This window comes from Peromyscus leucopus, chromosome 1 (genome assembly GCF_004664715.2).
Source record: "Peromyscus leucopus breed LL Stock chromosome 1, UCI_PerLeu_2.1, whole genome shotgun sequence".
Taxonomy (NCBI): domain Eukaryota; kingdom Metazoa; phylum Chordata; class Mammalia; order Rodentia; family Cricetidae; genus Peromyscus; species Peromyscus leucopus.
In genome coordinates this window covers 123736556-123751423 of record NC_051063.1, presented here as the reverse complement: position 1 = coordinate 123751423, position 14868 = coordinate 123736556, and the positions used below count along the sequence as shown (strand labels likewise).

The 14868-nt window shown below is 47.4% G+C and overlaps 1 protein-coding gene across 1 annotated transcript in view; it reads right to left on the bottom strand.

Moving 5' to 3' along the window:
* The window catches only part of Iqgap1 (IQ motif containing GTPase activating protein 1), a 95287-nt gene extending 80962 nt beyond the window's left edge, over positions 1 to 14325 (bottom strand). Inside the window, exons 1-2 of the mRNA XM_028873771.2 lie at positions 14156 to 14325; positions 11466 to 11565 (exon numbers count right to left, since the gene is read on the bottom strand). Of these exons, the coding sequence (XP_028729604.1) occupies positions 11466 to 11565; positions 14156 to 14210 (155 nt within the window). The 5' untranslated portion in view covers positions 14211 to 14325. The remainder of the gene's footprint in view (positions 1 to 11465; positions 11566 to 14155) is intronic.
* Between the last annotated feature and the right edge of the window lie 543 nt (positions 14326 to 14868).

The following is a 14868-nucleotide window of genomic DNA, read 5'->3' as shown; positions in this document are numbered from 1 at the left end:
GGCTTTCTTTCTACTCACTATTCAGAGGGTATACTCCTCTACCCTCTGAATTATGTACCACATCCATGTATTCTCTGGTTTTGAATTAAAAAAAAAACATTCAACCTGGGCAAAACTATACTTTAAAAAAAAATTATCTCAATATTATTATCACAATAATACCAGTATTCCCTCTTCTTCTTTCTGTCCTCAAAAATCTCACATGTCTCAGGACCCAGTATCTCCTCAGTCCCTCAGGGATCTGCCCCGGGGGCGGCAGCAAAGCCTTGGGCTGGCAGCTGCCTCTCCGGCCCCTTCTGCTTTTCGTTCGGATTTCCAGTGAGTCAACAGGAAGGCATTCTCAGTAAGGAAGAAATAGAGGCCTTTAGACAAGTCCTTCCTCCACCCAACCCCCCAAACACAATTCTTGCCAAAACGAGGTAAAGCAATTTCCAACCCAACCTGCCACTCCCTGTCTGCCTGAGGTCACTGTTTAGCAAGTGACCGTCTGGTGGGACAGGAGCTACGTCCAAAGGCAGAGACCAGGTTAGAAAGTAGAAAAGGACAAGGAATGGTCCAATGATCCAGTTAAAGACAAAAATAAATGATGGAATTGGGTGTGGTGGACTGTGCCTGTAAATCCAAGCTACTCTGGGACCGGAGCGGAAAGACCGAAACCTGAAGCTAGCCTGGACAACTTAAGGAGACCCTGCTTCAAATGTTGGTTTAACCACTAGGGTTGAGGGTGTGGTTAGCAGTAGGCAACTTGCCCAGCATGAGTGAGACTCTCGGTTCAATCCTCACTAGATAAAACCCACCAGAAGACAAACTGGACGTTAGGAGGTGGACGAGGCCGCAGGAAGCGGCCGACACACCAGTCCTCGGCCACTGGACAGCTGGACCCCAGCTGTCTCAACACTGGGCCTTTCTGCTGCCCCTTCCATGCCTGCAGTGTCAATGGTTGGTGTGACACAGACCGAGGCTTGAATTATGCAGACAGTTAAGCGACCTTGGGACAAACGTTATTAATTCATTTTCCCCTCTTGGGAATAAAAATAACGCCTGCATCACAGTAACGTTCAACTGAAGCTTCTTCAGCATTCAGTATGATTAACGATAGTTACTACCGTGTCGTTATTTGTACAAATTCCAGGAACCTCGGAGTAGTGAGGGTAGTGAGGGCGTGGCGGTTAAGAACAGGGCTTTGGAGGCCTCGCCGAACTTGAACTCCACTACCTGAGTGATTAGCTCCTGTGCGCTCTGCTTTATCTGCTAAGCGTAAATAATAAGCACCTCCCGGGGCATCCAGAACAGCTAACCAGATCCGCATGTGAAGTGCTCAGCATGTCACAGTCCACACTGTGGACACAGACACACAGAGAAAGAAAGAGAGGACTCAAGAAATGCTACGGATGAGCACAGGGAAGGGGACGGAGCAAGAGGAAGTCGCTGACTGGGACGACATGTGGGGACATTTCGGTCCTTGCAAAGGGCAGGTTGGGGGCCTGGGCTTTCACGGGGATTTTGTCGTTTCCTTTTAGCTTTCTGAAACATAAAGGATTACACTTCCTATAACATAATATGCCGACTGAAATAACCAAGTCTTCCCTAACAATTCTAAGAAGCTTTCTGAAATTCTAACTTAAGTAAACTTTTACTTTTCAAACTAAATCACTAACCAAATCTTTCATTTATATGTTTAAACGTTTTATTAAAAACATTGCCAGGCCACTATCAGGAGGAGTCTTCCAAAATTAAAATAGAGCAGCAGAGATGCAATTTACTTGATCAGGTAGGCCCTGGCCCTTGACATTTAACTAGTACTTCACACTCAGCTCGCTCAGAGATATGGTCTCTAAGCAACGGAGTCCCAAATGAAACAAACAGCAGCCATAATATGAATCACTTCCGGAAGGTCTCTTTTTGCCTACCCGCACTTTCATTACACAAATACTTGTCACAGGGTTTATTTAGGCGGCCACAATTAGAAGCAACAGAGGTCCATCAAATACCATAGAGTTTAAAAATACCCCAAACCGGTCCTGCTACCTCCCAACAAGTATCCTCACATTACTACCCCGTGAAGCAGAGGGAACCGTATAGAATCAGGGACAGCCAGCCCACCAGGCCAGGCCAGGAAATGGAATTCCTAGAATACACTAACTCGGGACTTCAAATACACGTTTGCTCTTTTGTCACTGGGGTTTAAAAGGCATGAGCACAATTACTGCCTCCGTGTCTACATCCAGGAGAAAGAGATGCCAAATTAGGGCAAATGAAGAGGCTGCTTAGCTCTCTTAGGCTTTCTCAATCGTGACTGGTCAACAGTCTGTCACTCAGCAGCTGGGTTAGCACTGGTCTGTGGTCACGTCCACCTCCACACCACGGTCCCTAAGGAGAACTGCAAAGTGTCAAGCCCACGTTTCCCAGGAGACTCCTTTTCTCCCCCTCCGAGGGGGCTTCTATGTACCCCACTCTTGTGCATGAACTAATGAAAGCCCACGTGGCTAGGAGGAGTGAAAAGACTTTAACAGATAGAACTGAAGACTCAGAAGTTAGACAGCAGGGCCAGTGAGAACAGAACCAGGACGGCGAGCGCCGGCAGAGCGCACGCCGAGGATGAAGGCCGCCCGCTGACGGTTTACGATACATCTCTGCCGCTCTGACTTTCCATAAACAAATGAGATGAAGAGACATCATGAGGAGACTCTGCAGCTCTCTCCCTCAAGACAGAACCATGAATCAGGGCAATTATTAAAGACAAAATGGGTAATTTCCTAGAGCTACAATAAACAGAAAGATATTACAGGGAGGGACCAGCCAAGGGGAGGGCAGAGGACACAGGGAAGAACAAATTCGAACAAAATATAATGGCACCTATGCGTGAAAATCAAATTGCCACAGTGAACCACATTACTCCGTGTGCTAACTTGAAAATTAATCTAAGAGAGAAAAGGGGGAGGAGGAAAAACTTTTTAAAACTATATTATAAATCAAGAAGATCTTCGACTGAGGGCTGACTTGGTAGTCAGGTGCCTGAGTCTCACACAGCACACCGGAGGCCTCAGGTTCAATCCCCACCACTGAAGAGTCCACAATACAAACACAATTGCTAAGACAACGGCAATCTGAAGGGAACAAAAATTCCACAAAAGTGAAAAACCAAACAAATCCCAGCATTTGTCAAGGAGCCAGAGTGGAGCTGCTTCAGTTTCTCCGTAAGAACGAGCAAAGCAAATGGGCTCTGCATTGAGAGAGAAGCACATACCTCACGGCAACAGGCAAGTCTAGAACTAGACTACACAACTTCAGTTATCAAATTCGACAGAAATTGCTACCAGACAAGAAGACTGCTTTAAGCTGCATACTGTGGGTTTTTGTTTGGTTGGTTTTTGGGTTTTGTTGTTGTTTGTTTGTTTGTTTATTTGAGACAGGGTTTCTCTGTGTAGTTTTGGTGACTGTCCTGGATCTCTCTCTGTAGACCAGGCTGGCCTCGAACTCACAGAGATCCGCCTGGCTCTGCCTCCCGAGTGCTGGGATTAAAGGCATATGCCACTGCTGACTGGCTGGTTTATTGTTGTTGTTGCTTTGACTTAGTTTGGTTTTCAATATTGGGAGAGAGGGTCTCTATGCAGCCCTGGCTGTCCTGGAACTTGCTCTGTAGACCAAGGTGGCCTTGCTGCCTCTGCCTTCCGAGTGCTGGGATGAAAGGCATGTGCCCCTATCCCTGGCTAACTTGCACACATTTGTAATTCCAGACTTGGGAAGAAGAAGCAGAAAGATCAAAGGTTCAAAACTAGCCTGAGCTACATGGGATACACACACACACACACACACACACACACACACACACACACACACACCCCACAAAAAGACAGGCAGTCAACAGAAAATCTGGATATGAAAATAAAAACTACACACAAAAATGTAAGAAAATGTTCAACTTGGCCAATAATCAAAGCAACATGGCTTTAAACTGGATAAATCTAAAAAAAAAAAAATATTATGTAGACGTTGAAAACAGCAAGAAAATTTTGAATGTGTGGTGCTGGAGAGATGGCTCAATGGTTAAGAGCACACACTGCTTTTGCAGGGGACCTGAGTTCAGTCCCCAACACCCACGTCAGAAGCTCACAAGAGCCTGTAACTCTAGCTCCAGGAGATCCCAATCGCTCATCTGCCCTCCCCAAGCACCTGCATGCGTGTGTACATACCTACCCACATACAGACAAACACACATACACACACACACACACACACACACACACACACACACACACACGCACACACAAAAGGATCATTTAAATTTGTGATACAACTAACGAAAACTATGTACAGACACAGGTAATTCCTTAATCCCTCCCTTTCCTCTTATTATCTCACGGTAAAAGGACTTTAGATACAGTGGTACAGTGGTCAATAAGGCCGTCTCCTTACTCTCTCTGCCCCATTCTCTCATGACTGTGTTTCCTTTCCAAAAACCTACAAGCCCCCAGTGGAAACACTAGGGCCACCACCTTACGCGGTGTCCAACTACTGACACTGTGACTCGAGGTTGTTGTGAACAAAGGTGTCGGGCCACGTGCTTAGCTATGCATCCTAGGCCACACGCTGGGTACAGCTAACTTAGGACTCTGAAAGTGTATTAACAGTGCTTCAAGTTCCTATTAAATCTTCAGATCTTCCTTTGGCCACGGACAAGGATAAAGAATGTATTCACTGGGGCTCCGTGCTTTAGAGCACTGGCTGCTCTTGCAAAGAAACTGGGTTCAATTCCCAGCACCCACATAGTAACTCACAACTCTCTGTAACTCTAGTTCCAGGGGATCCGACATCCTTGTACATGCAGGTAAAACACCAAAGAACATAAAAATTCAATAAAATAGAATGCATTTACTGAGTGATTTCTGTATCTCCCTGGGCCGCCACTTAACCCTACACCAACTCTGTAAAATGCAGAGTATTCCCACCCCGCAGAGAAACACAGTCCCACTGCCTGGGGTTAAGCGGCTTGCAAAACCAGAATCAGAATACACACTTGCTCAAACTCAAAGTCCATTCTTTCCACTCCGCCCAAGTATCGCGACATTCTTTTCCATGGCCCAATGACCTCAACAGTCAAGATCTTCAAGGGCTGTTTCTTTACTCTTTTCAGTTATAGGAATCATGAGGGGTAGCTGTGTGACTGTTCTTCATAATGACAGTACCTGCTAACAACTTGACGATTATATCGGCCTACTTTTAATAAAGTTTTGTTTTATTCTGGTTTTTGTTTCTGAGGAAGGTCCCACTTGGAAGCCCAAGCTAGTCTCAAATCCTCAATCCTCCTGCCTCAGTCTCCAAGTCCTGAGGTTATATGAGTGCACCACCACACCTGCCTTTTGTTTGCAGGCTGGCCTCAAACTCATGGTCTCCTGTCTCAGCCTCCCGAGTGTTCAGATCACATCTCACCCCAGCTCCTCCTCCTTTGTGACTTGAGACTGAGTCTCGTGTGGCGCGTGCCGACAGCTGTGGTGCTGACAGTGACTCTCACCTCCTGACCCTCCAGGTCTCTACCTCTCAGAGGCCGGAATTACTACTCTAGACACCCAGACAGCTTCACATTTTTTAGTTTTTTTTCATTTTCAAACTTTCTTTTTTTTTTCAAGACAGGGTTTCTCTGTGTAGTCCTGGTTGTCCTGGATCTCGCTCTGTAGACCAGGCTGGTCTCGAACTCACAGAGATCTGCCTACCTCTGCCTCCCGAATGCTGGGATCAAAGGCGTGTACCACCACTATCGTCTTTTTCCAATTGTCATGTGTGTGTATGTTTATACATGCATATTTATTATTATTATTATTTTTTTTTTTTTTTGGTTTTTCGAGATAGGGTTTCTCTGTGTAGCTTTTGCGCCTTTCCTGAATCTCGCTCTGTAGCCCAGGCTGGCCTCGAACTCACAAAGATCCGCCTGTCTCTGCCTCCCAAGTGCTGGGATTAAAGGTGTGCGCCACCACCGCCTGGCTAACTTGGCTATATTTTTAATTCAGTAAAAACACCCTCATTTACAGATGATGGAATTATGAACAATGTCTATGTTTTCTAAATATTTTACCAAGGGCACATATTATCCCTTACTTTTATTTTAAGTCTGAGAAGCACTGGTACCGTCTGAGAAACACTGTTACCGTCTGAGAAGCACTGTTACTATGTGAATAACACATCTGCTTCTTTTCTCCACTTTTAAGCTATATTTCTCCATCTAAGAATTCTGAACACTGGTGAGCACGCTGTTTTTTCTAGCTATCTCGCCTATTCATTAGGGGATTTTGCCTTATGTTAACTTCTGTTTTCAAAACCAGAGTCAGAGCCTGGAAATAGCCAGATGTTCCTGGACCTCTAATAACACTCAGGAAGGTGATCTACAGAGGCCAACCCAGAAAATGTTCTATGCCGACAGCAAAGATGTACACACAAAAGGGAATCTGTTTCCAAGAGCTGTTCTCTCTCCAAAATACTTTTTCAGCTCCCTCCACTGAAGGTAAAGTGCTTCTGTTTAATACAGCTCTTGTTAACATCATGCAGTTTCCGACAACCTCCAACCAGCCACAGCCTGGACTGGCCTTCTACAAAGGTAGCCGGGGGAGTGTCTATGCCCTTAAGCTGGGGTGTGGGCACTCAGAAGAAGGTGGCCCAGGGAAGAATCAAAGGGATACACCAAAAGTCCCCAAAGGAAGGGACTAAGCAGATTAGCTGAGAGAGTATAGAATTAACTGTCTTCTTGAGCCTAACTGGATTTTCCTGCACCTCCCACCCACCATACTCTCCACTCCCCTGACCTCCCTAATATGTTCTTTCTTGGCTCCTTTTCTTTTTTTACCCTAGCTACCTTCTGATCCTTCTGTTACAGTCTTGTCTCGAGTCCTGAGCATCTACAGACCTCACATGTCAATGTCAGCTTCCTCACCTGGGTCAAATGGCATTCCTGACTCATGCAGATACTCCTTTGCTGAACAAATGTCAAGCCCAATCAGAACAGACATAGACGGACAGACAGGTAGGTAGGTAGATCGAAGGATCTAGATCCAGATAGATGATAGATAGCTGTAAGCACTAAAAGGCACCCTTTGATAGCCTCTGTTCTACTATACAGCCCTTAGCATTCTAAAATTTTATTAGAATACCAACTTAACTTTCATACCGAAGCCACTTTTCAATAAAGCAGAAATCTCTGCATTGTGTTTCTTAACCATTCCCAGGACATACTTTTATGAAATCCACTCTTAACGTTTTGGGAAACTTATGACCCCAAACCCGTTCCTGCCGCATACTCTAATCTCTCTACACACACAGACACAAACAGCACAACAGTCTTCACACATCCAATCTCGATCTCCACATGGCTTCCTCTCCCCAGGAACAAACTCTGTTTAAGGTCCAGGGAAAGAGAGAGCCCCAGGACACACAATGGCGCCTCTGTAGTAAAAGGTGGAGCGCTCAGCAGGAGCAGCGGAGTTATAAATAGAAGTGAGGAGGGAGCCTTCCTCCCCTGGATCTCTCTCATCTTTATTCCTGGCCTCTGAGTTGATGTAAACCCCAGACCTTGGGGATCCTCCAACTTGAGAGGAAATAGAACCAGGCCAACCCAAAAAGGCCCACTGGGCTTTTGCCGGAGGAGGGGAAGATGAGCCCGAGAGCACATAGACACGGCCCAGCTGCCCAGGTAAGGCAACAGGGCAGGGCGAGGAAGTCCTGGCTAATGATGACTGACTGGCAGGCATCACATCAAGTGACTGGTAGAAATTCTACTCCTCTGGGCCTACCATAACACTGCCAGGTTTCCTGGCTCTCCCTAGTTGTAACTTAGACACTTCCATAGCTGATTTTCTTTTTCTTTTTCTTTTTTTTTTTTTTTTTTTTGGTTTTTCGAGACAGGGTTTCTCTGTGTAGCTTTGCGCCTTTCCTGGCGCTCACTTGGTAGCCCAGGCTGGCCTCGAACTCACAGAGATCCGCCTGCCTCTGCCTCCCAAGTGCTGGGATTAAAGGCGTGCGCCACCACCGCCCGGCCATAGCTGATTTTCTAATCAGAGGTTGCTGTTGGCTTTGGGGATGGGGACAGAGGGCCTGGTACTGAATCCAAATTTGATACCATTTACTCCCTAGGAAAAAAAACAGGCAGCATTTCCACAATGCTAGGGTATTGACATGATGATGTACAACTATTATATGCAAAGCTTTAAAATAAAAAAAAAAAAAACTGCCACAAATGTCTCCACTGCCTAAGTCACTTCCTAAGCTTGCCAAAGCAACCACCTGAAAAACCATGCAGTGACTAATGGCCTCTCGATGGGTTAGCTAAACGGGCTGCTTTTCTATGCTGGACGCCGTTCCTGTCAGAAGATACAGGCTCTGGAATTCTGCAAATAAAATGTTACTAGTTCCACATGTGAAAAGGAAGTTAAGAGCATTGTTAAGTTAAGAGGTTAGGATCGAAAAACCATTCAAGCTTTTAAAATGTGTTAAAAGTATGAAAAATCTTACTTCTCACCTGGGGTGAGAAGGCCCAGCTAAATCACCAGAGGCCTTTAACATATCTGGGTATGGAGGTAGGGGTGCAGTTCAACAGTAGGACACTTACTGACATGTCCAACAGTAAAGTCCAGACTGTCTACATCTGTAAAGACTCTCACAGGAGAGTCTAATGTGCACACCACACACCCAGTTAATGACCACTGCACAAACAAGGAACATCCCTGAACCAAGAAACCATGAGGAGCCAGGTGTGGTGGTGGACAACTGTGGCATGGGACTCATGGTTCCTGTCCCCTCCAGCTGCAGGATGAGCTCCAGGCCAGCCTAGATGACACGACCCCCACCCCTAAGCAGCAGAGCAGCTCCAAGTAGACTCGGTTTCCTCACGGAAATGAGCTGGCTGCTTTGGACAGAAGTTGACCCGGATGTAGCCAGGTGGTAGAGAGTGCTCTGCCTCGCACTTTGCAAGCACAAGGCCCAAATCCCTGGTGCTTCGGGAAGAGTAGAACTTTAAGCTAGACTAGCGGTATGGCAGCAATATCACAGCAGATATTGGCAAGATGCTCTGAAATACTACAAATGAAATGTAAAATGGAAACGTCACTGTCACATTGTGACACACAGTAGAAATCCAATACCGAAACAAAAGCAGGAGGGCTATTGGGGGAGAGGGAAATCAGTGAGCTGGGGTCTTCGGACACCTCAACAGAGTCCCAACGGCTCCACAGAGCACAGGGTGGCCTTGCGACCAGCTGCAGCTTACAAATCCCTTGACCTTCCACAACGAGAAGTTCAGTTTAAGCGACAGAGAACTTGGTGTTTTCATTCCCTTACAAACTTCTAGGAGAAAATAGTCCCTTTCTCATAATATATTCATCTCTTGCTATCTACACTTTCATTTACCATGAAGTTGGGAAAGAAGCTCCGTGGTATGGCAAATGCTCTCTATGCTTCACCCCTGGCACTACCAAAACTGTCGTAATAAACTTCCATTCAGAAGACTAGCGTCAGGCAGAGGCAGGAGGGTCTCTGAGTTCAAGACCAGCCTGGGCTACAGAGTGAGTTCCAGGATAGCCAGGGCTACACCAGAGAAACTCTATCTCAAAAAAAAAAAAAAAAAGAAAAAAGACTAGTATTATTACTGCTAATCCTCACCTAAATTATCACTACTATCCTCCTCTGACTTTCTAAAAAGGCTGTAGAGTCAGGGAACAGCCGAGACTCAGGAAGACCCTACAGGGACAGGAAGACGGTTCTGGAAGTAAGACCCAGGTTCAGTCCCTAGCACCATGTCAGGTGGGTCGATCTCCTTCCACTCCAGTTCCAGGAACTCTGACGCCTTTGGCTTCTGTGGACGTGTGCACATGCGATTCAAAATAAAAAGTAAATCTTAAGAGTCCAGGCGACCCTTCTCCTGAGGCTGTTTTTGTCATTTTTTGAGAAAAGGGCAGCTCTGAAGGGCTTCGAGTTCTGGGGCTCAAGAATACTTGTTGTATGGACTCTCAACTTTCCTGGAGTGCCTTTTACATTTTTAGAATTATTTTAAAAACACACAGAGTCAAATCTTTACTCCTGTTTCCTCAGCCCCGTCTGAACCATCCTTGATTTTTTGGTAAACTTGGATAACAAATATCTTTCATTATTCCTCACTGTACACAATCTGTAATTGTACTTATCTCCTCTGGAATCTCGCAAAGGAATAGAAGCAACAGAACAAAAGGAGTGACTGATAACAAACTGACACCCTAAAATTAAGATCACAAGGTCTGGAGATAGCTGGGAAAGATAAACAGCAGCTGCTCTTCCTCTTCATAGCCAATGCAGAGGAGATGGGCGTGGTGGTGCATGCCTGTAATCTCAGCTCTTGGGAGGTGGTGGGAGGGGGATCAGATAGGCCTCAGAAACACGAGTTTGAGGCCACAACGGGGCTACCTAAGATTCTGTCTCCAAAAAAAGTGGGGGGTAGGGGAGGCACATGGGAGCACACGCATTTGATGACAGGTCCCCCAATGCTGCAGCATTGATCTGGATGAATCTATACCTACAGCACTACCTTGTTAGATAAGGGTCTTTGGTTTTCTTCTGGCGCTGGGTGTCTCCCAGGACCTTGGGCATACTCGACTAAGGTACCTACCTCCTCAGCCCGTTACAGCACTACCCTCCTCAGCCTGTTACAGCACTACCCTCCTCAGCCTGTTACAGCACTACCCTCCTCAGCCTGTTACAGCACTACCCTCCTCAGCCTCCCAAACCTAATCCCCTTCTCCACAAGTCACAAGGGGAACGGGGCTGAACACATAAACAAAAACCTGTGAAGAATCAGGAAACATTAAGACCAAGAACACCAAACCCTAACTTAAAATGTTATTCCTAGGGCTGGAGAGATTTCGGGTAAGAGTACTGGCTGCTCTTTCAGAGGAACCCAGGATCAACTCCCAGCACCTACATGACCGCTCACCACTGCCTGTAACTCCAATTCCAGTGGATCTGACACCTTCACGCAGATAGATACAGTGCACATAAAAATACATAAATCTTCCGATGTTATTTCCAACAGACAGCGGCAGTACCCAATCAACCACTCTATACATTAAAGCTGGATAACACAGCCCTAAAAATCTCTTCCGTATGCACAAACATTCAACACAGTGGACAAACCACCCTGGACCACTTGTTCCCATGAATAAACACTCTGCTACCAACCTCCAACATTCTGACGTAAAATGTAATAACACACAAAGAAAGCTATCTGGAGGCTAGACAGGTGGCTCAGCAGTTAGGAGAGGACCGGAGTTGGGCTCTCAGCACCCACATCAGGTGACTCAAGTGCCTGTAACTCCAGCTCCAGGAAGATCTATTGCCTTCTTCCAACCTCCGCAGGCACCCATACAGAGGTACCAAAACAAACACACATGTAAATAAAAACAAGTCTTAAAGAAAGCACCGCACATCAGTCCCCTTCCCTGGTCCACCTTTACCTCTTTGCTTCTTCCAAATGACAAAGGTACTCGTAAGCCACGTTCTGCCGCCTCCTTTCATCCATCTCCTCCGCCGTGAGTCTCTCATTATCCAGGACAGCTAAAACAAGAAGGAAAGAGTGTCAAGGCCAAGATCTGCTCCTTTCCTCCGCAATCAATGAGGGCCATCGCCATAAAGTTGCTGCTAATCACCTAAGAAAGCAGGCTAACTAGTGGGTACATGGGTAGCCAGGCACACTACAAATGATTTTCCATAAAAACAAACCCACATGGTTTCAACCACACTCATCTTATGGTAAGGGGCTGCAGAGATGATTCAGCAGTTAAGAGCACTTGTTGCTCTTGAAGAGGAAGGACCTGGGTTCCTAGCACCCACCTCTCTCGACTCACAGGCATCTGTAAGTCTAATTCAAGGGAACCCGATGCCGTGTTTCTGACCTCCAAGGACACCGTGTATACATGCAGGCACTCATACACGTAAAATAAATTTATATATATATATATATTTTATATATATGAGAGATATATATATATATATGAGATATGGGAGGGTGATCACTGATAAGCTGCCCATGTTCCAGAGAACCCCATACCCATGCACATAGGGGCAGCACTAACTGGACCTACTTGGGGTTTTTTTGTTTTGTTTTTTTTAAGGCTAGAAAGATGACTCAGACTCAGTTAAGAGGATTGGCTCCTCTTGCAAAGGACCTGGGTTCAATTCCCAGCATCCACGTGAAGGTTCACAACAGGCTGTAACTTCAGTTTCAGGGGATCAGACATTCTCTTCTGGCCTCTGCAGGTGCCAGGTACACACATGGTGCACAGACATCATACATGCAGACAACAAATCGCCCATACACATAAAAAAAGATAAAAAAGACAAAGAGCCAGGAGTGACAGCGCATGCCTGTAATCCCAGCACTTGGAAGGCAGAGGCAGGCAGACCTCTGAGTCCAAAGCCAGACTGTCTCAAATAGCAAGGTCAGGCCAGCTAAAGTTATACAGTGAGATCCTGTCTCAGATAAATTATTGAAGGGGAGAGATGGAAGATAGGTATAATCATGTTTCACTTTTATGTATATATGGAATTCTCAAGGAATCAATTTTTTAAATGTTTTAAATATATATGTACTACATTTTCTTGTAGCCTCAAAAGGTACCAACTAAGGCCTGTCCTTGTTGGTCAGAACTAATACAGAGGGCATCACACTCTCCCTCTTTATTCACAGCCCAAGGCAGCAGCTATGGGATTAAGCATTTTCCATACATTCTCTCACTATAGCCCAGAACAATCCTGTGATTACCACTACTGGACAGATGAGGAAACCGAAGCTGGATGAACCCAGCCCTAAGGCTAATAAAGGGACCCACATTCAAATCCACCTGTCTCCAGAGCATGTGGGCTTAACCTTGAAGTAACCTGCCTCCTCCATAATCATCCCAAGGTAAGAAATGAATTCCTAACTCCTTAGAAAAGCAATCACAGCCTTTCTCACTCTGGCCTCGACTACTTTGGGAAATACTTTTTCACTGCTTTCCTTTCCAATCCCACCACTACACGACCACACCATTCAGTCTCTTCCACAGAGTGTCCCTATGTTCTTCAATACCATATTTAGTTAATGTCAGTCCTCTCCAAGTCAGGTCTCGCACACCCTGCCCTACACAGAGCATCACGCAAGTCTGTTCAGAAGTCAGCCCCTGTGCTCCTACGGCCTCCCTAAGTCCCTTCTCTTCATTCCCATTACTTTTTATACCTGGTTCATGCATCATGTGTCTTTATTGCACCTTATTATCTCCCTCCCTGCCCCCAGCTGATGACTGAACCCAGGGCCTTGCGCTCTACCACAGGGTTAAATTCCCAACCCCGCATCTGATTATCAATCGTTTGTACACCTGTCTTTCTCTGATAGTTTTTGAAGGTACTGCATAGTCTTAATCATCTCCAATTCCACAAACGTCGCACACTATCTCACACATAACTATGGATACATTAACGTATCCTTTAAGAATGTACTTTTCCCAGAACATAAAACAAAATCTAAACTCGAGACCCAAAGAGATCCTCTTGTAACTACTATCCCACGTACAGTTAATTAGTACACTGATGTTGCAGGGATGACCACAGAAAATGAGGAAGTGTGTGTGTGGGGGGGTGGTATTTGGGTGTGTGTGTGTGTTTTTAATTTTACTTTTGAAATGCTAACAAGAGAACACGGCCCGAGAAAGCTTAAGTGGCTCGCCCAAAACCGCACCTCGCAGCTAGTCTGGCCGCGCGGGTCTGCACCCTGGGCCACCGTCGCAGGCAGCAATCGGGGCAGCACTGCACTTTCCCACCACGCCCGAGCAGAACCCCTGGGTCCAGTGCCCAGGACACGCCCTGCAGAGTCCTCCTGCCACCTCACCCCAGGCCGTCTTCCCCAATCTCAGTAGAGCTAAGCGGCGGAGGCGCTGGGTGGGGCTCCCCTGCCGCAGCGCCTGGGGAAGACTGAGGCCTCCAGGTTCCTACGCGCCACCTCCGGAGCTCGAGAGGGCTCAGGCGCCAACCTTTCTGCCAGCCACACAGCTGGGCTGCTCTTCCGGGTCCGTGTGGTCCCAGGCCACCCCGAGCACCCGCCCGGCTGAGCCCCCGGGAAAACCCGAGCCTGGCCCCTCGCCCGCGCACCCCAAAGCCCCCCGGCACTCACAGCCATAGTGTGGCCGGACCACACCCAGCCCATCAACCTCCTCTGCGGCGGACATGGCGGCCGAGTCCGGTCTCCGGTGAGGAAGCGCTGAGACCTTGAAGACGCGGGCGGCAGCAGCAGCAGCAGCGGCAACTCCTGCCCAGTGCGCGGGCTGTCGCTGTCCCCGAGGCCCCGCCCCGCGCCATCGGCCCCACCCTGCAGGCCCCGCCCCGCAGACCCCGCCCTCGAGGCCTCGCCCAGCCCCGCCCTCCAGGGCGGGCGGAAGGGGCGTGGTCTCTTTTGCAGGACCCGCCCCTGCCCGCTTCGCCCTCTACTTGCGGAAGCGAGGAGGCGGAGCGCGGTAGGCAAATCTTTAGGCCAGCTTCGTCCGTTGTCCCGGCACCCTGTCTCCATCCTCCTCGCCGCGGCTCAGACTGAAAGGGCGCCAATGTCTGCAGCTTGAAATCCAAACTTTTTCGGCCGCCTGCCTTCCCCGGACAGCTGAGTTAACTCCTTCTGCACCGCGGCTCGTTGAAGGAGCCCTTTCAGGTGGCCCAGGATGCTCTTGTTGCACGCAAGTAGGACCCAAACGGACAGGAAAGACTTCCACCCCTAAACTCACACACTGCCACATTTTGTCTATCTGGCTTCCGTTCTCCCCGGCAGTGCTAACGTAGAGAACCGCTCGAGCTCTTAAATTTGGGGGACAAAGACGCTGAAGCGGGAGAGCTGTT